This window comes from Apteryx rowi, unplaced genomic scaffold, assembly GCF_003343035.1.
Source record: "Apteryx rowi isolate R43461 unplaced genomic scaffold, aptRow1 scaffold_838, whole genome shotgun sequence".
NCBI classification, from domain to species: Eukaryota; Metazoa; Chordata; class Aves; order Apterygiformes; family Apterygidae; genus Apteryx; species Apteryx rowi.
The window spans coordinates 269,902-296,456 of NW_020451136.1; the positions used below are offsets into that span (position 1 = coordinate 269,902).

The following is a 26,555-nucleotide window of genomic DNA, read 5'->3' on the forward strand; positions in this document are numbered from 1 at the left end:
GAATAACCAACTCAGCTCTCCCTTAAACAAAAACTTCAAATTCTGGGCCAGATCCACCTCCCCTAAATCTGTTTTATCCTTCTCAATACTTCCCAGAAAAACCCAAACAAACCCAAGAACAACCCCCCCCCAAAAAGAAAACCTTTCTCAGAACCTCCAATTTTGAGGGGTTGTGCTGGAGGGCAGGAGTTTGGTACCCACAGTGTACAAATCCAAAACCCTGAACTTCAGATCTTCCAGTCTCTGGTTCAGTCTGCTAGAGCAGGGTGGCAGAGGTCAACGTAAGGGCTCTAAAGTGAAAGTGACATCAGGCCTGACCTTGAAGCTGATCTCAGTCAGAAAAATGGCTTAATAAAGTGTGGTCTCAGGAGGCTGCAACCACACAATCAGCACCACTGAATGGGAGATGGCTTCTGTTTTCCGGCTTTGTCCAGGTATATTAAGCCATGGTCCTTGAAGCCAACAGCAACTATCAATGTGAACAGGAACCCACTATCAACCATTACAAACTCTACAGAAATTTGAGTCTGGAGTTGGGCATAATTACACCTGTGCAACAAACTAAGCAAATACTCCCAGTTCTGCAGGATCTAGGGCTTTACCTCAGCTCTCTTGATACAAGTCCAGTCATGACCATAAGCTATAGTGATGTGTGTCTGTTACGTCCACCTGGCTAGGCTCTTGGAATTTTGATATATCAGCTGAAGGGTGGAGCTGGAACTGTGAATAGAGATGGGATCAAGCTACAAAACTTAGAGCTCATTTCAGAAGCTCTGGCTAATTAAAATCCAGGACCTGAATCTGAGCTCAAATTCTGAAGCATCTTCAAAAACTACAGTCTGGATCCAGATTTTATTTGAGGCCAATCTTTAGTATTAAGTAAAATATTCTAATAATTTTCTTCTTGCAGGAATTTCACCATTTACCACAACAATGTTATTACTTAATGAAACACCGTTAAGAATTAAGACAGAATATGTATATACAAATTGCCAGGACCTCATTTCTTGCTTATAGATCAGCTTATATGAGAAAAAGGAGGGGGAAAAAAAGAGACAGTTTTAAGGTGCCAAGGTTTCATCACATTTTCTTTTTCTTTTGATACTTTACTTTCTGAGTCTGGCTGGCTCTGTTCCAAACGCCTTGACAGTCAGAACTTCTAGCACAGTAACTGAGGTGAGAATATAAATCACTGCCCAAAGCAAGCCATTTCATTGACACCAAAAAATCTGGGCACCTTTTCCACTACCATTACATTCTGTAAAGCCTTACCATAGTACCTGTATCACATCTTCCCAAGTCATTTGCCATTAACTCTCCTGTGGCTGTTAAAAGCTTTCCCATGAGGCAGTAAAAAAAGGCTTGCGTGTCATGTAGAGGCAGCACAGAGCTTTACTAACTATGAGGAACATGGCAATGAGCATGGAACATGGACTAGCAATCCCCTTGTTATAATGGGAGGCTGCAAAGGGATTTTATGCTCTGGGAGCACGATAATACAATTGTCATAAAGCTGTGTGTTCTGGACCCACCCTCCACTGCTTCACCAGTAAAGCAGTTGCTAACATTTGTGCTAACATTTGTGCGAGAACATGAACCCAAACAAGAACTCTAGGTTATTTTCAGAATTAACATTCTCCCTGAATAAAACATGGAAACTTAGTTCTCTACTCTGTTGCCTCTTATATTACATTATACACAAGTACAGAATACAATGGGGAAGATCAAATATGCAACTGGTGACAGGAACAAAGCCCACTGTTTTTTCACTCCCTTTGGATAAGGCAAGAGAATATGCTGCTGAAGATATATTCCTTGCATATGGGGGCACAGAACTTCTCAGAAGTACTCTGTCATCACTTCCTTTGAGAAATCAAAGGGAGTGAAGAGAGAGCACCATCGAGAATCTGGGCCTCAATGACACTAATTAAGTGACACTTTCAATATAGACCAAGAGCTCAGGGGCTCAGTTTACTAAGAATTTGAAAATGCCAGCACTGCAGCAGCCTTTAGCAGAGAAAGATCTAAACATGCAGCCATTGGGAACTTTTGACTGACATCCACTGTGGTGGCTGTAGCATTTCCTATCAGCTGCTCAGTTACTGTTTTAGCTATAGCCCATAATATCCATCAGAAGGCCTACAGACTGAAAGATCTCTGTGAATGATGGCCCCTGCAGGCACCGTTACAGGGACAATCTCAATGCTGGCAGCAACACCTGTGTTCCCATCTCCTGCATAGTCACTAGTGACATTTAAATTGCAGAGACAGCATGGGCTGTACCTGACTTTGCAATCGCCCACAGTCACGTACTGGGCAAAAGATAAGCCTGCAGCTAACTCAGAGTTAGAGGCTTTAAAATGGAAGTTTTAATTCTATTCCCATGGCAGCTGTTGCTTATATGAACATGTATTTGCCTGTAATGATAACGGCCTTTCAGGAGACAGTTTAATTCACTTCAAATCTCCCTTTCAGGATATTGTTCATGATCTGTTCCGTGGTCCCACAAATCATCCTCTTTACCATACTTCTAATCAATTTGAAAGCATTGAGGGGCAGGGAGGTGAAAGCCAGCCATGCTCTCAAAGAATCTGTAAAATCACAAGGAGAGGAAGTTTAAAGGAGGAAGAAGCACCTGGGGACATGCCACACAGTGGCAATGAAAGACCAAGCGTCACAGACACGTCAGTCAGAGTGCAAGAGGGCAATAGCTCAGGGACATGAAGATCAGAAGATACTCTTGCTTTTCTCTGCTCATGGCAGTGTGGAGCACAGCTGGAGATAGTTGCAGAGGTGTCATCTGGCTTTAAGCAATGATGAAAATAGCTGATACTGGCCTTTGTTATGACCATATCTTCACTTTCACTGATACCAGCCTGAGTATCCTCTGTCACTAGGCAGACAGCTACACACCCCCTCACACCCAAATCTTGCCTGCCAGAAGAAGGTGTGGCTGAGCACAATAAAATTTATGAGCAAGATTTGGAAGATTAAAAAAAACAATTAGGTTTTTCCTGTCCAGCTACTTTTATTCCAGCCCTAGCACATGCTGGAAAGAGCACACCTTTGATGCAACAAAAGAGCTGGAGTCAGCACCTTCAAATTGTATGTTTGCCACTGGAACAGCCTTGGGTAACTCACACTGTGTGTGACTTGGTCACACCTGCTTCACCTTCTGCTTCAGCTATCACCAATCTCCTACACTGTTTAGTTACGCTATCCAAATCAGACACCCAAGATGGACAGGCATGGTACTTTAATGGTGGTTGGGGAAAGAAGGAAGGATGTCCCAAACATCTGGACTCACCTCCTTGGCAGATGTGTGCCCCTGCACCCTGGGCTACAGTGCTTTGGAACACTATTCCTCCCAGCCCTATTTTCTAATTATTCCAAGATTAATTGTTCCTTTTTTTTCGTAGAGAGGATGAGACTTTCACAGGGATTGTTAGACAATATGAATGAGGAAAGGCAAATTCCTCTAGACTGACTTACAAAAAAGCAGAATGTGAGGGTCTAAGAAAGGGTGGTAAAGGGAAGGAAAAGGAACACAAAGGCCCTCCATAGCAAAATGTTTTGCAGGAGACGGTAAAGTCTTTGGGTCCTTCTTGCACAGAATAGTTATAACAACAGCAAGAATGGCAACAAAGTTGGTCTTGGTGTAGACCATCCCATCCACCAGGGACAAGGAGTAAGGGAAGTTGTTGCTATTCGATCTGCCTCCCACTTCGTCCATCTAGAATCACAGAGCGCCTCTGGGGCTGGTAAAAGCAGCTGGTAGAGGTCTCCAGTCTTTGGCCATTCTTGGGGATGGTCATTTTGTTCCGCAGAGTGACCCCCTCAGGTGTTGTCCGCGATGTCTCAGACAGGTCACCGCAAATGGGACTTGAAGAGGTGGTCTGAGTGGGGCTCCTTATGGGTGATAACAACACCCTGGAGTCTGCTGAAGAGGGTGGGTGGTCCATAATGGGGAAGGGGGGACTGAAAAGAATCAGACTTTGGGGCCTCCCAGGCCTAGATCTGTAGGAAGGCTTGGAGAACCCTGATGGCCTCTCCATCTTTGAGGACTGTGGGGTGTCTCCAGCAGACTCACCCTCAGAGGTGCGCTTTCGGCGCAGAACAGGGGCGTCCAGGCCAGGGTTATGATTGGACTGAGATGGCTCCAGCAGAGAGCTGAGGCTGCCATGCCAAGGACAGGCTGAGTCCTTTTGAGCTGGGTCACTGTTTTCTTTCTCTGCTTTGGCTTTCTTCTCTATCAACGGGCTCTTTGGGGGCTCCAAATGGCCCCATGCTGCTCGGTGAGCCTGCCTGCCAGCCTGCTTGGTGTCTGCTTCCTTCTTCTCTGCTGATGAAGCAGCATTCTGAGCCTGCAGTGGCTGGGGGATCTGGGTGTACTGAATCTTGGGTGGTATCACAGGCACAGCTCTAGCCTGGCACATCTTAATCATGAAGGAGGTCCGGACCGCCGACACACTGACAGGCGCAGAGTTCCGACGGCCAGTGGTGGCGTGGGCCACTGCCAGGTAATCCAAGTCTAGATCCACCTGAGCATTGAAGTGAGACCCCCAGGGAACACCTTTACTCACAGCAGGGCAGGCAGTTGGAAGGGATGGGACAGAATCACTGCATTTTACTTCCTTTTGCCCACACAGGAGGTTCCCAGGGGCAGAGGGCATGGCAAGGCTCTCAAAGGTGAAGAAATCTGGGGCTGGAAGAAGTGAATCCAAGTTGAGAGATGATGGCCTAGTCCTCCCTTTACGCGGTGTGTCTTCACCTTTATTACTCAGCTGTGATTCCGTGGCAGAGCACAGTCCTTTGGTAACAGTATCTCCTCTCAGAGCAGTGTTCTGAGATGTGGATAACTCCTCCTTTGTGTTTTTTGTCTGTAAAGAACTGTCTGGGGTATTTTGGTATGGCAAAGACAGCTCAAACTTTGAGCTCCAAGGATTTTCTTTGCTTGTGTCCACTTTCTTTTCCTCTGGCTCTGAAAGAGGGATTCTGGAGAGTCCCTCTTGCTTGCCTGGTTCTCCCTCTCTGCTGAGGGGATACCTTGGCCCCTCAGGTTTCAAAGGCTCTTCTGGAGGGCTCATGCCATTTGCATCTTGCTTAGCTTTGCCCAAGCTAGAGGGAGAGACAGACTGTGTTTTGGGCAGCTCACAAGTCCCTGGCAGAATGTTACTGCGAGGTTGTTGCTGTTCTGTGACATTCGTGAAAGAGAATGGGATAGTCCACAGACTCATCACTGTGTCTTTACTATCCAGAGAGAGGCTGCGACTGAATCGTGGTCTAAGAGAAAGGCCTGTCTCTGTTCTCTGACTATGTGGCTGTAATTCCTGTATCATCTTTTCTTGAATGTCCTTAAAGGTGGGGGAATGGAGTGGGCTTGTGACCCACTGGTGATCCTCCCATGGCTCTACAAGTTCTAAGCTCTGCACATTATCTGTCCAAGTATCCTCTTCATCCTGGTCACCAGCATCATGAGTTCTGCTAACAGCATTGCCCTTCTTCAGCTCCTGGATTCCAGCTCCACTCAGCACCTTGGAGGAGAATGCATTCCTTCCATCAGCAGTCATTTTCTCAGGCTTCTCCTTCTGAGTCTGGACTCTGGTAATATCATCCTTTTCCCTCTGCAGCCGGCAAGTACTATCTTTTTCTCTCCTTGGCTCTGAACATGCTCCTCTGGAACATGAAAAATCTTCTCTTGGGGGAACCTCATCAAATTCTGGTTGACTATGAAGCTCCCAGTCCAGGGGAGGAGTGAGACATTCACTCATGCTGTCTTCCATGACTGGACAATGGTTCTTTGGAGTAGTTGTGGCAATCAGAAGAGCACCTGGTTTGGGTAGGGCTGGAGCACAGCTGTGCTGTGTAGTCACTTCAGACTGGCAGTTGTGGAGGCCATCTGATTGTTCCGTGCTGGTGGCACCAAATACAGGCACCTGAGATGTGGTCTGTGCTGTTCTGGCTGCAGATTCCTGCTCAGACAGATTTGGACCTTGCCCTGGGCCAGAGGAAAAGCTATCTGTTTGTACTGAAGAAGAAGATTCAGAAATTAGGCCTGTCTTTGGGACAGCTGCTGGCAAGGGCAAGAGCTCTTCAGGTTCAATGATTTTCAGTTCCTGCTGTATCTCCGGCCACAGCGGTTCTAGCAGGGCACTAGCAGGGTCCTCTTCAGTCTGAAAAACAGAAGAAATGCCATGACTTGGAAACTCCTAACTTATCAGCAAACACCCCTCCGTTTTCCTGACAGAGTCCTCTTAGAATAGACAGGCTCTTGGACAAGCACACTTATGGGAAATAAACACACATGCACTGCTACCTGCCCAGCTAAGGAAATATGTCCATAAAGAAGTGGGTTTATGGAAGAGAACATCTGAGGTACAGCCAGAATGAGACCTGAAAAGAGGCCTGTACCTATGAGAGTAAGGTGAATGAGTAGCTGGAATGTCCTACACTGTTTCTCAGCTCTTCCCATTTAATGCTCCCCTAGCCTTGCCAGAGGTTCTGCATTCCCAAATCACTGCTGGCAAATGCAGCATCACACTTCATTGGAATGAATAATCTATTTAAGGATCTGCACCAACAGATCTTTAAATAGCTGTCCAGAGATGAGTATCACTGTAAGGAACTTGGTGAAAAACCTCAGCTAGAGATACAGAGGAGGCCAAAAAAATGTTGGAGTGTGTAGAGAATGGAGGAGAAAAGAATTGTTCAGGCTGTCCAGGAACTGACAAATGGGACAGCAAAAGCAGAAGGAGAATTCAGAAACGACTGGTCAGAATGATCAGACACCTGGAGAGTGTCACATCTGGAGAGTCTCACAGCTGATAGATTGTACTGGCTGCAATTGTATAGTTATGGGAAGAGAAAACCAAGAGGGGACAGTAGGTAGTTGCATAAAGGTAAATCAACACATGGTCATACAGACAGAAGTGAAATGGATACATGGTCAGTTTTTGACCCTACTTAGCCTAGGTCTGAGTTTCCATGACTAGGTACACACAGTGAAACTTCCAAGAGCTTCCTAGTCACTACTGTTAACACTGTCCCCTGCCTTTTTTTCTCACAGCTGCTTCCTTACCAGATCTTTTAAATGCAACCCTTCCTCTGCCTTAGCCTTCTGGATCTCCTGCTGGCCACAGCTGACTTCTGAGGAGCCTTCTTTCATCTTGAGCTGCCCTTGCTCTGCCTTGTCTGCAGGGAGCAGCCCCATACGAATCTCTAAGGTTGGCATTGTTTCCAAGCTGGGACTTTGTTCCGGAGATTGTTGGGGGCTGCTGCTGCTTGTGCTGCTGCTTTGCCCGCATAATGTCTCCTGATTTTCTGCTGCTGGCTGTGGAGTTTCTAAGGGCTCCGGTTTCCTGACTGTCACCAACTCCTCAGGGTGAGAACCTAGATTAGAAACACAAATGAACTATTTAACTACTTGAGACAAAGAGCATGCACCTGACAGTGGTCCCTGTGAGAAAGGAAGCTGTGTTGGTTCAACCTGACATGAACGAAGCTAGACAGCTTTAGCATCCCTCTAAGGCATAACAGGACATTGCTGTGGGGACACCCACCTCCCCAGCCTCATTACTGCAGCAAACACCAACTTGGTCGGCCACTGTCAACATCCACCCCCAGCACAGATTGGTATCTTTCCTACTATATGAGCAGGCCACAGCTATCTGGCCACTGCTCTATGCCACTGGGGCTGAGCTGCACGGCAGCTCCATGGCTGTGGTTTAGCCCAACAGGGGCTCCACGAACCTCTCCCTAACTGGCTTTTACCTCTGGATGCTGCTGTTGCCAGGGCAGGCCCAGGCTGTTTCTCCTTCCTTTCTGGGGCCTGGTCTGTCCTTGTGTGGCTCCCTGTTTCCAGGACAGTGAGAGCTGGGCTCTCAGGCACCAGAGAAGACAGTTCCTCTAGACTGGAGAGTGAAGGCTTGTCCTTGGCAGGTACACGGCAGGGGGTGCTGTTGGTGCTGATGACTGCGGATACCCGGAGGGGGACAGAGACAGCAAAGGGCTCTGAGATGTTCAGGGCTTTCCTCTGGTGACGAGGGGAAGCTTCCAAAGGAAAGAGGCTGCTTGGAAAGCCTGACTTGGCAGCTGTTTCTGAGGTGTAGAACATGCGACCACTTTTGGGGGAAGTCTGCTCATTTTCAGCATCCTCTGCTGCCCGGAAGACCTTCAGCTGCTCAGGGGGTGACTTTGCCTGTGGTGCCCAGGGGGCACCTTTCTCCCCACTCAGCTCAGAGCTTCCTTTGGCCCCCACAGCAGATCCTTCCTGCTCCCACTCATTCTCCTTGCTGAGGTCGTACGAGCTGCCTGTGCCTCCTGTCCGTATTTTTATCACTGGGACAAAAAACCCTCCAGTAGTCACTGTCCGTTTGAATCTGCTTTTCTCGTCCTCTCCTAGAGCAGGGAAGATACAAGGGTGTCAATGGGAAGTGAAACACTAGCAGTAGCCTTTTTCTGCGAGGAGCTTTCCTCAGTCCCTCTGGGGATGGGGCCTGTCCTGGTAAACACCCGTAGTTCCTCAGAGGGATGGGTACAATAGCCACTGAACATCTTTTAGGCTCCAGCTATGGGTCCTTCTTCAAACTCGGCAAACAGGACTGGATAGGATGCCCTTCAGTGGAAATCATCTTTGAGTTTCACTAGTGGCCCTTCTGAATCAAACCCAACCAACTCCAGTGCTGGTGTGCATTGCCCACCACGATCACAGCCCTGGGCTTTGCTGGCTTATTTCACGCACTTGTCACTGCTTTATACTTTTTTCCCTATAAACGGGAACTTTGTGCCCACTGGAATAATCAAAAACTGAATCAAAACAATCCTACTGCTAATAAAGATAGATACAGCCAGGCACAGTGATAATTCTCAGGTACATATACCAGCATAAAAGTATATGGTCAAAGGTTAAAAATGCATGCACACCAAGGTGGAGGCACATGTCAGAGGACATGCCATAAACACACAAGAATATACAACACACTGAGGTAAGCACCCACAACATACGTAGAGGAACAGGGTACAGTGGCCCAGCCCTTCACTCTTACAGTATAGATTATGTATCTCACCTTCCACTGGCAGGGAACACAGCGAGTCCATGCTCTTAGCGGGCCGAATAGTTGCTTTTTCTGTGGAAAATGAGTTTTAGAAACGGTCTTCAGATTCTGTAGCTTTGCAGGTTTCAGCCCATAAAGAACAAAGGCTACATATAGACAGACATGCCAGACAGACATCAAAGTTACCTTCTATTTTCAAGCATGCTCCCTCTGTATCTACACCACACATCTTATTGCCTACAACACTTGTCCACACAGCTGGGGATCAGCTAGTGCTAACAACAGCTTTGCACCTGCCAGACATGTGCAGAACTATACTTAACTCAGCCAGCCAGCACCATCTCTACTGTGAAACACATAAACTCCAGAGCCATTATGCTCCATTCCTTCCCTTATCACATCAGGCCATTGGTTCTGAGAACTTTTTCACCAAACTGACATTAATGCCTTCTCACCTGTCATTCCTTATAGCAAATGTTAGGTTATTTTTACGTTGTACTCACGGACTGTTCCACTGGCATGAGCATACTCTGCCTCAAGCAAGCACTCTGGGAAATTTATGAAGGAGGGCAATAAGGAACCTATTTTCCTGGTCATCCTCACTGGACTTACGTGTCCAGAAATAAGCTGTCATTTGTCACCAGACACTCTACAGGTCTGTTCCTGAGAGGTTTTGGAAGGACGTAACTGTTACTGCTCTGAAAAGTGGAGGAGGGGGGAAGTTAGCTGTCAAGAAAGACAAATTAGCCACTGGCAGCCCAGAAAGGATCAGTGGACCTCTGGAAAATGTCTGGGAGCAAAGTTTGCTATTTACAATGCTGCATAAAGTAAGTAAGGCAGAAAGTGATTTGTTTATATAATTAAGGGTTCTGAGCCTGACATTCACATGAGTACAGGAGAAACTTCAGCTACTTTTTGCATTTAGATGGAATCCTGGCTACCTTTTACGTTCGTATGGCGTGATGTCTTGAGCATTGGTTCAGTATTTCCAGAGTTACAGAATTCAAGCTGTGAAACTCAAGTTCTATGTGACTTACAGACTTGTATGCATGGACACAAATTATGCTAAGGCACATTCTGGGTTTCAATAGCAGGGTGATCTGTTTTCTTACATTAGGCTGTAAACAGAGAGTACACAAAAATGCAACACTAAAGTCCAGCTACTCAAAAGCCCTACTTCAGTGCCTAAATCTCTGCAGGGTTCTGGATTTTTGTGCCCTGTTGGTGAAAACATACAGCCTCCTGGGCTCCAACGTTACTGGACATCCTTGGGTTAGCACTATTTTGGGGTGCAATATTTCTTATCAACATGAGAAGGTGGTCCCATCATCAAAATAGGATGGAAAGCTATTCCGAGACCTGCATGGGCACCCTATGTGAGGCTGTCTGCATATGCAAAACACAGGCCAAGGCAAGGGTCCAAAAAGAGTTGGATCCAGCACTTGACTTCACATTCACATCTGATTCATATACAGCCTCTGTTGTATGTGGTGCCAGCTAATGTTGCCAACTTTAACTATTTTATTTTAAGTCTTGCAATGTCTGGTAGCGTTCCTCCAAACACCAGCTCCTGGAGTTATGAGATTATGTAAAAATCACACCTTCACACCTTTATCGTCTTTTTAAAAAACAAGTTCCTAATCCTGGAGATGATAAAAAAAATTTTTTTTAGGACATAACACTAGACCCCAAATCACTTCTTTAGGAAATAAGGTAGAAGTTACACTTTCTTTTAAATACCATGATTTTTTTAAGTCAATTTCATGATTTTGAGAACTTGACTCATCATTTATGAATGCTTGGAATTGGCACTACCAGACAGGTTTCTAGGAAGCACAGTGCTTAAGAGATTGCAGCTCAGGAGAGGGTAGAATTTGGGATTACAGCCAGGAGGAAAAACATCTTTTTCCTTGTAAATTCTGCAAAAGTAATCACTTCCCTCAGAGTGCTGAGTGACAGGAACCATAGGAACTCATGATACCTTGTTTATCACAAAGATACTGAACACAATTAGTTCTTAAATGCCATTTAGTGAAAGGACAATCGTTCACCCAGTGCTGTGTAAAGAATGATAGGAGTGAGAGTCTGACTGGGGAGGAAAAGTGGACTAATCCAACCTAATATAACACATAGCATTTCCTAGTTGCCAAATGTGACAGCTGGGCAATGGGAGCCTGTTTATCACAAGACCAAAATGGAATATTTACTGTAGCTGTCTGGTATATCCTCCTCAAGGCTGCTTCTCACCATCACATGAAAATGAGATATCTGTGAAAGCAGGCAACAAACATGTGACCCTTCAACTAATTTACTCTTCACACCGTATCTCAAGTCTAATGGTATAGGTGTCATGTGAACGCAGGTTGCCCCATGCTTTCAGTATCACAGGTGAAGCTGCTTGAAAGAGATACTTAACCAAAAAGCGTGTACTTACCAGAGAGCTTCTGTGCCCTTATGAAGACACTCCCATTTCGACTCAGTTTAGACTTTGATTCTGAGCCAGAACGGCCCAAGTTAAATATCGACTTCCATTTCTTGGACTTGGTAGATAATTTTCTCCTGGAAGAGAAAGGACTCAGGAGGTTACCAAACCCCAGACACTTTTGTCTTTGTGGTGTCCCACAAAAGCCCCTGAGCTCTCTCACCTCAAGACTGCCCTTCTTTTCTACTCACTCCTTTTTTAATTCTAAGGCATGCAAGGCATAGCTGCACAACCAACTCTTGCTTAGCTGTGATTTATCTGTCTTGCTGATTTAACCATGTCATAGCTGGAAAGACTCCTGAGCTGACTATTCACAGAGTTGGCGCTGGCATGATGCAAAAGCAGCTGTGACTAACTGACCAACCAACTGTGCCTGCCTCCAGAAAGGAGAGGTTTCTGAGTCTAGTACTCTCTTGCAACACATCATGGAAAAACTACTTTTTACCAGGTTTTAATGACAGAATATAAGATAAATTCTGGAGAACTCATGGAACATGTACTATCACCCTGCATAAAAAGCTAACCTTTAAATTCCATATGTCTTATAGTTTTTATGAATTTGCAAAAATATAAGGATTCCCTAACACAAATTATCTATCAATGCTTCTCAAGCCAACCTGAATTTTACCATATGTGTTTCATGATCATATGTTAGTGTAAGGTGCTAACCAAAAGGAAGAGGCTTAAGGGAATTAAATCAAATTCTACTAAATGTCAGAGGAAACAGGACACCAGTTCCCTATGTCTCTTTGGAAATCCCAACTTAAAACTGCAAGAAACTGCTACATCTGAAGCCAGTTCTCTCCTATGCATATTACTGCATGAATCTCTGTTTCACATATCTTCATACCCATTCTGACTCCTTCCTTCTCACCTCTTTCAGTGAAAGAACTCTCTTATCTCCCTATCTTGTTTTCCAAAGTGGGCTTTCTACCCCCCTACTTCTTTTCTATCAGATCAGTATTCAAATAGGACAAAACAGTGCTACAAAGAGATTAATATCTTAGGGATAGGACTGTTCTCTTAAGTGAGAAAAGAGAAGACAGTGGAGGAGGACAACACACCCTCTGTCTTAAGCTGGTTATCCATGTACCTCTTGCCAGTATTCTGTTAGAAGGCTTATTTTTGCTTTAATATATCAAGTGTGAAGAAATATCTTTGCCACGGTGCTTTATGGGTCAGTAGATTAATGAGTCTCCTGCTGCAGAGGATATAATCTCTCAGAACCAAACAATGGAGTGGCCATAGAGAAATAGATAGATAGACCAATAGATAAATAAGTATGCTAGGCAGCAATGCCAGCAACTGCAGCAATGTCAGCTGATGCCAGACTCTTCTCAGCATAGGTGCCCTTACGTAAATATCTCTTACTGTTACAGCAGGAGTGAAATTTTGCGTTATACCTTTGCTCTGAAGGCAGAGGAACCTGGAGAATGATAAAGCTGGGCAGACCAACATCACCAGACATGCTATGGAGCAGCCACGAGCAGGTGGAACTCTTAGGAGAGCTGTGTCCAGACCTGCTCCACACCCAGTCCATGCTTAGCCAAATCCTGAGGTGATCAAAGCTGCAAAGACAATTCCTCCTGCAGGAGGTCTGCAAGGTTCTGTCCTGACAGGGGGCAAAGACTCGTGGAACTACAAACTCAGCTTCTGAAATACTTCTCATGAGCAACTGTGTCTCTTTTGAGAAGAGCACACAACTTGCTCTCTTGACGTGATGATTGTAAATTCATAGGTGCAGGTGTGGGGGTATCACCCTAACAAATGTTCCCTTCCTGATCATACTGGGGAAACTGCACTTTCTATTTGCACTTTACACTTCTCCCGGCACTTACTTGCTGTCAGGAAGGTCAACAACTGTGTGGAAGAGGGACACAGTTACGGGGACAATTTCAGGCAAGCTGTTCTCTCTCCTCTCCTTCCGAGCAGGGTGAGAGGCTGCCAGACTCCGGGCCTGCGCTTCTTCCAGGCTCATCAGTTTCATCGGTAGGGAGGCCGAGGGGAGGGTCAGACTTTTCACAATTGGTGTGTTCTCTGAAAAGCGAAAAAGTTCAGGAGGAGAAGACAAGAGCAAGAGCTTCATGTCTTTATTTGACTGGAACATCTCCTGTGGAGGGGGGGAAAGGAGTGGCACATGCAGAGAGAGAGGCTTTTGTCAGATAAGTCTTCCATCTCCCCAGCAACCTTATCCATCAGAGTTCATTCCCAGCAGGGGCCATGCTCACCAGCCAAAGACTGCATTGCACAGACTTGCTGCTTCTGCTATAGAAGCTTCAGTGTCAAAGAGCCATCCGTGCAAAACAACAGGATTCTTCTCTCTCCCTCCCCAGATTTTGGAGCAGTTCAGTCCCCAATCCAAACCACATGCCTAGTTCTTTCTCTCGCTTCCACATCTTTCTCCCTGGTTTGTCCTAGGAAGGGAGTCTGTTCTAAAAAAACAACATTACTTTTACCTTCCTAATGTATTTTAGGACTATGTAAAGGAGACTTATTGACAACCCTGGAAACTGAAGGTCTCTGTTTACATGGCCAGCAGCAAAGTCAGCTCCCCATATGCAACCTCACTAACAGGCCTCAGCCCTGTCCTAAACAGACCTCCTCCAGGTGCATGAAGGAAGTGCAGTCTCTGTAGTCCTTCAGTACTTAGCCCTTCTGCTGAAGCTGTCAGCCAGGGTGCGAGCTACTACCTGAGCAGGAGGGCTGGGTAATGGGGCACTTTCCCACAAAGAATTGGACTGGGACCATCAGCGTGTTTCTCTCCTAAACTCCATGTAACTGTTAAAGGCCAACAGTGTTCAGTAATTACCAAACTGGGCCAGTTTTGGGCCAGCGACCTGCAATACAACCAGAAGCCTTGGAATTTACTAATCAGTATTTTACTGTAATGCTTGTGACAGTATAGGTGCAGTTCCTCACTCCGTGTCTTCTGCTAGGATATAAGTAAGGGCATAGGAATGGCACTGGCATTGGCAGAGCAGGGGTATGATAGGTCAAGCAGGGCATCTCACCAAAACTGTGGATTCCAGGGATACACTAGCAGGGAATGCCACAAGTTAAGAGAAAGATGGACGGTATTCTGTTTTCTGGAAAGCAGAAAGGTACTTACTCCTTCACTTCTGCATGTTCGATGAGTCTTTCCCGTGTGTAAAGAGAAAGAAGCATATTTCTGAAATTATGTGAGGTCACTTTGGACCTCAGACCTCTTACCCCCATCCTTAAAAGCATTTTGACAACAAACCTGTCACTAAATAACAAAAACAGCATCTCCAAAGTCTCCTGAGGTCTCAGGGGAAAAAAAGGTATCTCACTATAAAATGTCCCAAGTGAAAGCATGTGTTTTTAGAACCCATGCTTAAGTTTCACCCTGAGAGTACGGCCTCATCTTAGAAACTCTGGCTTGTGTAAGAACGATGACCATAGGGCAGGTATCATTGTTATGAAGAATTATAACTGGGAGCGCCTGAGAAAATGATTGAGACTGGCTGATGGGCTTGGAAAGAAAACTGAGGCCAGGATTGAGAAGCTAGTCAGGTGGTCTTCCTTTTGCAAAAAAGGTTACGCCAGATGAGATCATGTAAAGGATAAGGCATAGGCAATCTTGGAGCACACTGAAGAAGGCTAGTGTTCAAAAAGAAAACAAACTATCATGATAATAAGCAGGACAAAGATAATGAGGAACAGGGCTTGAGATGGGTTTGAGAGAGTCTGAACATGGAGAGATTGTTGATATGCTAGAAATATTAGTGGAAGGGGAGTATGTGGCAAGTGATGTGTGGAGTGATTCAGGGAGGTTGTTACCACTGTTCTCCGTGGAGCTGGCTTTTCTGTTGTTGTTAAAGATCTGATCCACATGATTCAAGATGAACTCGATCACCAACTGCTGGACTCGCACCTCCAGGAAAGCTGCATCCCCATTGCAGCCAACAGCCTCAATCTCCTTTGACCTGCACCAGGAGAGGAAAGAGGTACACTAGCACCCAGCATTGTCACACATGGTCCCCTGGGAAGGAGGGAACTGCTTTCTTGCTTCTGGTGTCATTTGCTTGACAGGACCAGAAACAGGGATGTTTTCCCCACTTTTGCTCCATCTCCTGCCTTCCTTCCCTCCCAAGCCCTCATTTCTCCTTCTGCCTTTCACTCTTCTTTCCTTTTTAAATTCTTTTCTCTGTTTTCTCTCTCACCTCTCTTCGTTCCTTCCCCATCAGTGTTATTTTCACTACTTCCCTTTTACATTCTTTATTAGTAGATAAAACCATGACTCTCAAACTCCTCTCTTTTCCCCCCCTCTATGCTGCTCCTTTAGCTTTTTTGGAGTAGGGCCTGAAAGACATATAAGAACCTTCACACATTGCTTCCATATCCATACTCAATGCTTCAGTCNAGAGAAATCCCTTAGAACCCTGCTTATGTCTTTTCAATGTCAATTTTTTCAATGCTTTGCCTTGTGTCCTGGTAGTCTCCTCACTGCCCCCCTGCACTCTCACATTCTCACTCTTGCTCTCAGTAAAGAAACATTCCTTATCTTGACATGCCAAAGTGTTGTTGAAGAAATTATCTCTGGGCAATGGATCCTTTGTAAAGTTAATGACTGGTTTGTTAGATAATAGCTTGGGGCATTGCCAAGAGGATAACCATGTAAGGAGACTGCAGTTGCATTGCTTGCTCCTTTCTTATCCTCCCTGGGACTTGCACTTACAATAGATTGCAAAAGGAAAAAGACTTCAGTTTTTTGACAAGAAGGACAGATGCTAGAATGAAAATGTCTGAGTAGCAAATGCCCACTTTGTGATATTCAACAGAGTTAACATCTGGTTCATTTTTGGAACCTGCTCTGCCATTTTTTGTAATTTAAAAGAGTGAGATAAGTCTTTAGAGAATTCTTTTTGGCCTAGACCTCTCTTGCCAATGTCCCTCCCTCCTGGCCTGCAGCCCCCAAAGGCTCTCCCAAGCCTGGGCTCCCCACACCTGTACTGCCTGTGCCCTGCTGTTGCCCTGCAGCAGTCTTGGACTCTTCCTGCATAACTCACTCCTCTCAATAGATTAATATTGGGTGGGTGGGGTCTAGGAAAGGAATTACACCAAGGTATAAAATATTTCAATAGAAATTTTTCAGATAATACTTTTTCTTGTTCTGCTCAGCTCTACATCATATCAGCAAAACATCTGGCTGCCTCTTATCTGGGCCTTTTTCCTGTGCCAGGCAAAGAAAAAATGAAAAAGTACCTGGTGATCTTGTGATCTGCCACTGGCTGCCATCTTAGGCCCTTCAAGTTCACTTCACTTATGCTTAAGCAGATCTGGACACAGACTTTGATCTTATTGCTGTGTTGCCCTCCCTTCTGAGACACGCTCTCTCTCATTGCTCCATTGTAGAAGCACTATCGCTGTCAGAAATGTCATTTCCATTCCACAGTGATGAGCTAACTCCTCATTTTTAAATCAATGTGGTCAGCTTACAAATAACAGCTTAAAAAAAAAAAGACCACAAGCTTCCTTGGATGTTGACAGTAAGACCTCAAATTAGTCAACCTGGAAGAATATTTTCTATTTTTTAAAACTGTTTGCTCTGTCTTAGTGTTCCTTTTAGTTGTTCTGTTTGTTTCTAGCTTTGCATTTCCCTCAGTGATTGGCCTTCAGGCTCAGGTTCTCTTGCTCCCCTTGGAGCTCAACATGGTGCTTTAGATGAGAGGACTCTCCACTGTACCTGAGGAGATTGGGTGCCCACACTAATGCCAGGTTTCTGGTGTGCATGTTGGTCATGTTGCTGAAGGAGGCCAGGTGAGTCAGGTGCTTGATCAGGTATTCCAGTGTTCTGCAGTGGTTTGATGTGAAGAGAGAAGAAAGTGTCAGATCCCCCATCATGCACGTGATGATGTCTCCCCTGAGCTGCTAGCACAATGCAGCTTGAAACATGAGACCTGCTGACAGGCTCTCCCTTCGGCTCAGGTGACGTTGCCCATCTCCTGGGACAGCACATCTCAGATACAGCCCTGATTTCAGAGTCATTCCCTCATCAAGCAGGGCAGTGTTTGCAATGGCATAATGGGCACCACAGGGCAGATGACTTACAGTGACAGAATTTACATGAGTTGGCAGTGGATACCTGACCAGTGTGCTCTGGGGTGGCTGAGGGTGGGACATGACCCAAACAATTCTTAGTGTGATGAGTGCTAGAAAGATGGCAGCCAGGTGGGAGCAGGCAGTGACACTGTGTGCTGGCTGTGGAGGCTGAGGACTTAGCACAGGCTCAAGCGCCTCCAGCAGATCATCTTCTCCTCACCACATGCAGGACCCTGGCCAAGGGCATCGCGAGGGGCTCACACGGGGAAGAGGAGGGTAGACAGAGGCAGGGAGAGGTCATTTAATCTCTAACAATGGCTTGTTCAATGACATTTAAATGCCAGATAAATTGTCAAATTTGGAAATGGTGAGTGAACCTTTGGGAATTAACTTCTGGAAATTAACTTTGGTGCTGTTTCAGGCAATATTCCCTGATGGTGAGGATCACAAGACTCTTCCTCAGAGCCTCAATGGATATGTTCTCACCTGTAATGTGATGGTGGGAGTTCCTGGATGACATTTTGAATTCGTGCCAACTGCTCGTCCTCAGGGAAGCGTGATACTGCTTCCTGTGGAGATACAAGGAAACAGTCCACCCTGGCAAAGGATTTAGGGGAAAAGGAAGAGGGATAAGGAGGTCACACAAGACAGCCAGTCTCAGAGGGAGTGCTCTTGTGTTTTCTTACAGAACTATGGGTAGAAAAAGTTGCTTTTTGTTCCCAGCACAACAGAGATTTCCTGAGCTGGCTAGTTATTTATTTCATGTCTCAGTACATCCTCTCCATACCTTGGGAGAGAGCGATCAATATTTGGGGTGGGGGGAGTTGAAGACTTAGTTCTGATTCAAAAACTACACTGAGAGCTTCAGTGAGGAGTTATGGGGTTTTTTCTTTTTCTTTTTTCCCTTTTTGACTTGGGAAATGGTGGGTGGAATAGAGAGAAAGAAAGCAGTGAAAATAATGAAAAGAAGAAAAATACTGAAAAAAATCCTCCTGAAATTCTGTTAAAAATAAAATAGGTCTTTCAAGCCCTGTGATATGAAAGTAGCTTGGGTTTACACGTTCTATATTCATAAAAATAAGCAATATTATTATCTGTCATAGGAAGATAGCTGTAGAGAGTAGTTTGTGTGAGACTGCAGCTCTTGTGGTAGGAAAAGCCTTAGCAAAATCACTGTCCAGGTAGATTAATAAATTCTTATACTCAGTGTTACACTAGATTAGAGAGAATCAAGGTTATACATCTTGGTCTTGAGCAAGTCTCTACAGAGCAAGGGCTTAGAAAACTGTGATAAGCTTTTGTCTGCATTCCTAGCAGTTCGTTGCATTGGTATTCAATTGTTCAGCTATTCCCTTTCAATAGTTGTGCTGTGAGAGGACAAACCACTAGCAACTTCAAACAATGCATGACTGTCTGGGAACCTCCTGCCTACCCTGCTGCCACTGAAGTTTGGAGCAAGTTCAAAGAAAGATGCTGGGACCCACGCTGCCAGCAGAAGTTTTGCCTACAGACAGACATCAGCACTGCTAGGAAAGGAAAGGAAGGAAATAACCCATCCCAAACCACCCGTCGCTTAAACATTATGAACCTGAAATTGCCTGCCACAACTCAAGAAGCATCATTATGTCCTTTCAGTTGCTACAACATCTGCACTTACGATTCTTCCATCTGTGTCCTAGTCACAGTTCTTTTACCTGCAAAACACTCTTCATGTACAACCACCGACAAGCTAGGTTGGTATTGCCAGTTTCAAAGCCAAAGATGAATACGAATCATGTTTAATTCCCCAACACTGTGAATCAAGGTCTGTGTCCTCTAGCCTGAACTTACTCCCTGGTGCCATGGCAAAGGCAAACAAGTAAGCTCACTAGCTTAGTGTATATGAGACACAGATATACTTGTTCTGCCCAAATTAAAGGTGGGTTAATTCCTTCCACTACTCTTTAGCCATAACTACAGCATATTTTTGTCATAAGCCCACACTCAAACAAATATCCCAGCATCACCATTTCCAGACATCAGGAATCAAGCCTTTTAGTATCATCTATCAGTCACTTCATGAAGTGCCAACAGGAGAATCACTAGTGTAACTCATCTGTAATCTGCAGTTTTCCTGACAAGCTACACACACAGCTGCAAACTGACATTGCATGAACCAGGCCTCTACCTAGGAGAAGTCCACTGCAGTAATGTGCCACAGGCTACCTGCAGTTTCAAAACACCTGAAGTGGAAAGGACAAGCTCTTTAGAGCTGAAAAGAGCTGACTATAGACTTTATCCAAGCAAGAAGTGAGCTTGTTCTGAGATTTGAAAAAGTGACACTAACTTTCCCTGTGTTTTTATTATTATTCTACTGACACAAGGTCTCGGAAGCAGATATAGGCTGAAATGAAAGACACTGTCTGAGGCAGGGGCCCCATTAGGATGTTTAGAGGCAGCATTTCTGCTGCAACAAATAAAAATAAAGTTCTGACCTAAACACTCAAATTTAGGGAAACATAATCTCATAATAAAAATTATAACTCTCTTATTAATAGCTCTCATAATTTAATCATCATTTATTTTTAGGTTCCACTGAATTTTGAAAACTCTGAAATCTCTCCTTAAAAAAAAAACTATTACCATCAGCCCAGAAATCCTAAGTACAAGAAGTCCCATGATATTCATACAAGATTTCCAATTGAATAGTCTTGCCCAAAGATGGAGAAGGAGAAAAATACAAACTTTAGCCAATGCATCTGAAACATTATACTTCAATTAGATTGTACACAGGTCCCCCCCCCAGTGCCAATATTCATTCCCATATTTAACTTTCAAGTCTCAAAGACCTAATGCTTACACAGCAAGTGAATACCAGCCTTTCTGATGTCGTGGCCCATTCAAACCTCCAGCCACATTTCTGACCCATACATGTTGTGCATTTTAAAACCAAGGCCATTTTCAAAACTTGGGATTAAAAGCTATATATATGAAGCAGCAGAACATGGAATTCAAGGAAGATCCAATAACTCCATTTATTGTATGTCTGTTAACCATGATATGAATTACTGTTGTTTATATTTTCATATTATAAGTGGGAAAAGAACACTCTGAGGATGGCAGAAGGTGTCTAAAACACAATTAAAAATATTGGATATTTTTGCTCCTCTGATTATTCTGGGAGTGCACGGTTTACAGGCACTGGTTAACAAGTGGAATAGAGTCACAGACCCAAAGAATCACAGAATGGCTGCGGTTGGAAGAGCTCTCTGGAGATCATCTAGTCCAAACCCCCTGCTCAAACAGAGTCACCCAGAACACATTACCCAGGACCCTATCCAGATGGCTTTTGAATATCTCCAAGGAAGAAGAGTCCACAACCTCTCTGGGCAACCTGTGCCAGTGCTCTGTCACCCTCACAGTGAAAAAGTTTTTCCTTATGTTCAGACGGAACTCCCTGTGTTTCAGTTTGTGCCTGTTGTCTCTTATCCTATCTCTAGGCACCACCAAAAAGAGTCTGGCCCCGTCCTCTTTACACCTTCCCTTCAGTTATTTATATGCATTGATAAAAATCTGCCCTCAGTCTTCTCTTCTCCAGGCTGAACAGGCCCAGCTTTCTCAGACTTTCCTCGTATAAGAGTTGCTCCAGTCCCTTCATCATCTTAGTAGACCTTTGGACTTGCTCCAGTAGCTCGACATCTCTCTTATACTGGGGAGCCCAGAACTGGACACACTACTCCAGGTGTGGCCTCACTAGGGCTGCGTAGAGGGGGAGGATCACCTCCCTCGACCTGTTGGCAATGCTCTTCCTAATGCATCCACAATACCATTGGCCTTCTTGGCCACAAGGGCACATTGYTGACTCACGGTCAACTTGTTGTCCACCAGCACTCCCAGGTGCTTCTCTGCAGAGCTGCTTTCCAGCAGGAGCAGAGAAAGTAGGGAGAGAGAAAGTAGGCTTGGCCTTCCACAGCTGATTTATTCTGAGGGAGTCATTTGTCATTCTATGTTCTATCCAATGAAACAAGCATCCGTCACCAGAATACAAGATGGCAAACTGGAGAACATGAGAGTGCATCATTCTGCAGAGGTTAATATCCAGTGAGGTCATGACTGGGATGTTACAACCATAAACTTGACATAGTGATGGCCAAAAAGCCAATCCTCCCTAGTCATTAAGAATTTAGCTTTCTTTAGCCATGAATGTCTGAATCACCCTACTGACTCAAAGCGGAGCCTATTCCATCTCAGAGGCAGCACTGAGTGAGTCAGGATGGGATTAGCATGCATCCTTTACTCCTACCAGCACTCTTCTGTCTAGGCACAGCTGCCACCATTCTGTGTTCAGACACCCCACACATATACACACACCCCTGGTGTTTCTTCTGTTCCTTGGGGAATTGGTCGTTTCTTCTGTTCCTTGGGGAATTGTTTTTTTTTTTTTTTTTCTTTCCTCCTGGTATCTGACTGTGTTTCTTGTCAGCTGGGTAACTCATTATAAATCCCTACTGAGTGGAGTTATGTGCATAATGGATTTTGTGGCTGAGCAGACAAACTAAAAAGCTGGAGATAAAAAAAAATCCTTTTTAGGTCAATCCAAAGTGATACTATTTGCAGAGCTGGCACAAGATTTCAAAAATCAATTGTTCCAGATTGACCAAAACATCACCTTTAACCAAAAGTGAAAGAAAAAAATAATTTAAGTTTGTGGCTGTTTAACCCTTTTCTGAAAGCCTTTTTATTTAAGAGTTAGAGTGTTGATTTAAAGTTGAAATATTGCTTTTAGAAAGTATCTGTAAAAGAAACATTTGGACAGTTACAAAAGTGTTTTCCTTTTTATTTTTGAATAAAACTATTTACCAAAAGTATCTAACCCAAACCTGCAAGTCATCATCCCAAAACTGCACTTTTCAGCAAACATTCTTTCCTAAAAAAAGTTTCCATCTAAATCTTCATGTTTCCTTTATAGCATTTTTCTTTCATAAAACAGCACTGAGCCAGAAAGACACCAGCCAAATATCTCCAACAAAAGATTCATCAGTTATTATGGATGGTTGAATAATACTCTGTATTTTCAAGGTCCTATTCATCCTGACTGTCTCTATTTTGGAGATCCCAGACTGAGCATATAGGAAGACTTTTCAGATCTGCTCAGAATTGTGACTGAAGTTTTGACTATACATCATCTCAAAAAACAGCCCAATCTTACTTAATATTTGGCATTGAAATAGCAAGACACCTAACGCTATTGCATGTCTATCAGGCAGTATAACAAGGCTAGCCAATTCCCACACAATATTTCCCCAGCTCAGTTATAGCCTCTGACAGCTACCTGGCTTCTTATAGTGGGTGGCTGTTTGGGTGGTGCCTTTTGGATCTGTCCTGCCTTTGCACAGGTGTGCTTGCCTCTTCCCACAGCAGGCAATAGGGGAGTCTTTGGAGAAGGCCTTCTTCCTGTGCAGGCCCCGCAGCTCTCTCACATTGCCATCTGTGCTGTAGCAGTGCCGCTTGGAAGTGCTTGATTCAGAGCAGAGGCAATGCAGATAGTGATGCCTGAAGCTAAGGTTGCCTGCCACTTCCCATTTCAGTTGGATATAATTTTGCAAAATGTCTTCTTTGCAACATCTGACATTTTTGACGAAGTCTGTCCCCTCCACCTCCCAGCAAATGTCAAAGAGTAGGATGAGAGAACTTCTGAACAAAGGATGCATGTTTCTGATGTTTCTAATACTGCGAAAACAACCCTTCCCCTCTCCCCCACCCCAGTTGTTATAAGAAGCTGGTGAATGGTTTTAGCTGAAAATTCAGCATCTAAGATGACTGGATTAAAGTTTGTTGGTGTCATAAACAACTGAAAAGGGTTTTAGTACAGTAAGAACCAGGCAACCTCACTGACATGCATAGCTTGCTGTACTACCTTATAATTAAATATTTCCTGTCATCAAATTAGCCAACTTGTTCAAAAATTCAGGCTTCCTGCTCTTATTTTTCTGCTCCCCACAGTCTGCTCCTAGGATCCAATTCTATCTGTTATACTCTATAGCTCTTTTCCAGAATGGACTTATTACTCTTTGAATTACAGTCCCTTTAAGCCAGAATAGAGATTTCTGCTTGGCCAGCTGCCCCTTTCCTCTGCTTTTTGTATTCATGACATGATCATGAAGGGCCTGATATGCCATAACTGGAAACTTGTGTCATCATTTGCACTCTGACAAACTGGGTGAAAAATGCTACAGGTGCAGAAAAGTTGGTGCTTTACATGAGGGCTGAGCAATGAGTTTGTGCAGGTGTCAGGGACTGCAGAAGGAACAGGGAAAAGGAAACCACTCTGTGATTATCATCACAAACCCCAGGTGATCCAAAAAACTCTCAGTGATAGACAGTAATGAGGAAAAGAAAGAGAATTAGTAATTCTGGGAGGAGATGCACAGTAGGGGAAAGAATAACACCGAGGAAGCAATGAAGTAAGAAAATCAGAGAGCAAGACACAGAGAAGAAAACAACAGGGAAACAGAGAGAAATAAACATGAAAACAGGGGGAAAGAAACAAGGGCAGGGAAAGAGAGCCTGCACAAGAAGAGAAGGAAAGAACACTGAGAAATGTTTATACTGATGCATGCACCAGAAACCAGGACATTAGAGTGAAGCCCGAACAGCTGTCATGGGAGAACCTGCAGCACATCCACACTCTTCGTTAGGAATGAGAACACAAGGGGTCTCACCGTGAATTTCTTGTAGAGCTCATAAGTGAGGAGAGGGTTAGGCAGTTCCCTGAAGTACAGCTTGCAAAGTGACCCCACGCAGTGAATGTCCTGAAGATAAACTTCTCTTGTCAGGTCCGGGCATTGGTCAGAACCAAACTCTTGTCTGGAACAATATGAAGACATAACAATGCGGACAAATAAAAGCTCAGCCCAGTACTTCAATATAAAGTTCTCTTTTACAGCTAAAGCAAACTGGAAAGTAGAGGTGTCTCTGTATTACCTGCGGCCTTGCCCAGATTGTATCCTGGACTCAGGGCCCCAGGACTCAACCAGTTTCTGGTTCCATGGATGGATCCCAAACTGATGTAAAGAGATTGTTTTGTCTTGAAGCGAGAGAGAACAACTCAGCATTTGTGCTGAGACACTCCAGGCCTTTCTCATTAATGGATTCAGAAGGAGATTTTTCTCTTTTTCATGGAATAAACCATTAAATGCTATATTTCCCTGTTACCAGCTTTAGAGCCAGTTGCCTTTAGGTCTAGTATCCTTGTCATTAGTACAGAGCTATGTTAGCCCCAATATATGCCTGAGGGACTAACAGCAAAACGGTACTGAGTGGTGTCACTGAATCCCTCTGGTGCTCAGACAGATTACCCTTACCTCAGCTTTTGTATGTTGGATGTCACTCCTGAGAGGCGGTAGATCCCATCCACAATGCCATGTGTCTCAATGAACTCTGCACAGCTCTTCAGAACATAGGGGACTAGGAGAGGAAAGGAAGGCAAGATTCCCAGTTAATACATACTGAGAGCCAGAAGTCACCACAGAGGAGACAGTTTCATGAAACAGCAGCAGAGGCTGTCTGCAAGACACAGGGAAGGGTACGGTAATGGGAGAAATACAGAGTAAACAAAAAATAAACTCCCTCTTCTCCCCCACAAAGTAGCCATAGTTAATCTACACAGTGAGGCAGGACGTGCTATGGTTCTGCCATGCCACATTCATTGTCATTATGACAAATACTGAGTATGAAGTCACAGAAGTGTTGTGGGAAGAAAGGTAGGGTTTCTCTCTCTCTCTTTTTTTTTCCCCTCAGAAAGAGAGGCAATTTCACTCTAATTGAAAGCATGAGGTCCTGGGAACCTCCCCCCTCCCCAAAATAGAGTTCCAGCCTTGCTGAATAAAGCCAAAAGGTCTGACTGGCTTGGATAAAAATCAGAGAAACATTCACATTTCCATATAAGCCCACATACCCCATGGTTTAGTGCTCATAAACTCCCACAGAGGGGGTATGAAGTTCAAACATTGACTAGATCTTCACACTGACAAAATCTGACATTGGCTTCAAAAGAACTCCATCAACATAACCAGCCAAGGACTTAACCAGCCTTAAAACTGAGAGAAGCCTGAGGCACAACATTTATATCCAGATCTGGATCCAAAGTGAGTGTTTATTTTTTCCCTTTAAACAGGTATAGGAACCCCTCATGCTCTTGATCAGACCAAGCCTCCCTGTCCCCAGTACTTTAACAACTCTAGCTATAACAATAACAGTAAGAAACTCCTTCCTTATTAGGTGCTAGAAACTACTCTGTATTTAATGCAATGTTTCACACAGTTATAAGCACAAAATCAGTAAATGCAGAAGTTAAAGCTCCTCACTGTAATGCTGACTCTGCTGCACTGTATGGAAGAAAACAGATTAAGCCACGCATTTGACAGGGAAACCAGGCATAGCAATTACTGCATCTTTGCAACACCACAAAAATAATGCCTCTTTCTGGACCTTGCTTGACTTCTTCTACTCAAAATCTAGGACCATAATGACATATTAATGCATGCTTCATTGTGGAGGATCCAAAGACAGCACTCCAGGGACAGTCTGAACAAAAAAGAGCTGGTACATTGTTGTTTTTCTCATATGTGTCACTGAGGCCAGAGCCAGTCCATGGTTTCTCAGAAGTGTGGGCTAAATTGAATTTTGCCATGTCAGGAGTGGGAGGCTGGATAACTTCTGTCACAGGACAGGGAGGAGGAATGGTGGGGACTGGCCTTGCTGGTCTCTTCTAGGAGTGCTCTGTCCTCCCACCCAGTAGCTGCCATCTCAGTCTAGAACCAGTGCAACTGGATTTCCGAAGGGAGGAGATCGCACAAGGAGACACCACTAGATCCCTTCTCACCCAGCAGGCTGATATGATTTATTACTGTCCTGATGATTATAAGGATCTTGGGTTTGGGTTTTTTGATGCTGAATGTAATGATAGATTCTTCCAT

At 44.5% G+C, this 26,555-nt stretch overlaps 1 protein-coding gene across 1 annotated transcript; it reads right to left on the bottom strand.

The window, feature by feature from the left end:
* Window positions 1–856: 856 nt before the first annotated feature.
* On the bottom strand, window positions 857–26,555 carry ARHGAP31 (Rho GTPase activating protein 31). The gene is made up of 12 exons (XM_026089944.1): window positions 26,462–26,555; window positions 24,942–25,044; window positions 24,300–24,444; window positions 18,085–18,167; window positions 17,243–17,350; window positions 15,337–15,482; window positions 13,374–13,572; window positions 11,488–11,612; window positions 9,066–9,125; window positions 7,771–8,397; window positions 7,079–7,389; window positions 857–6,173 (listed from the first exon to the last, which is right to left on the bottom strand). Exons 1-12 carry the CDS (start codon window positions 26,553–26,555, stop codon window positions 3,705–3,707), a joined length of 4,470 nt encoding a protein of 1,489 aa, XP_025945729.1. The 3' UTR covers window positions 857–3,704.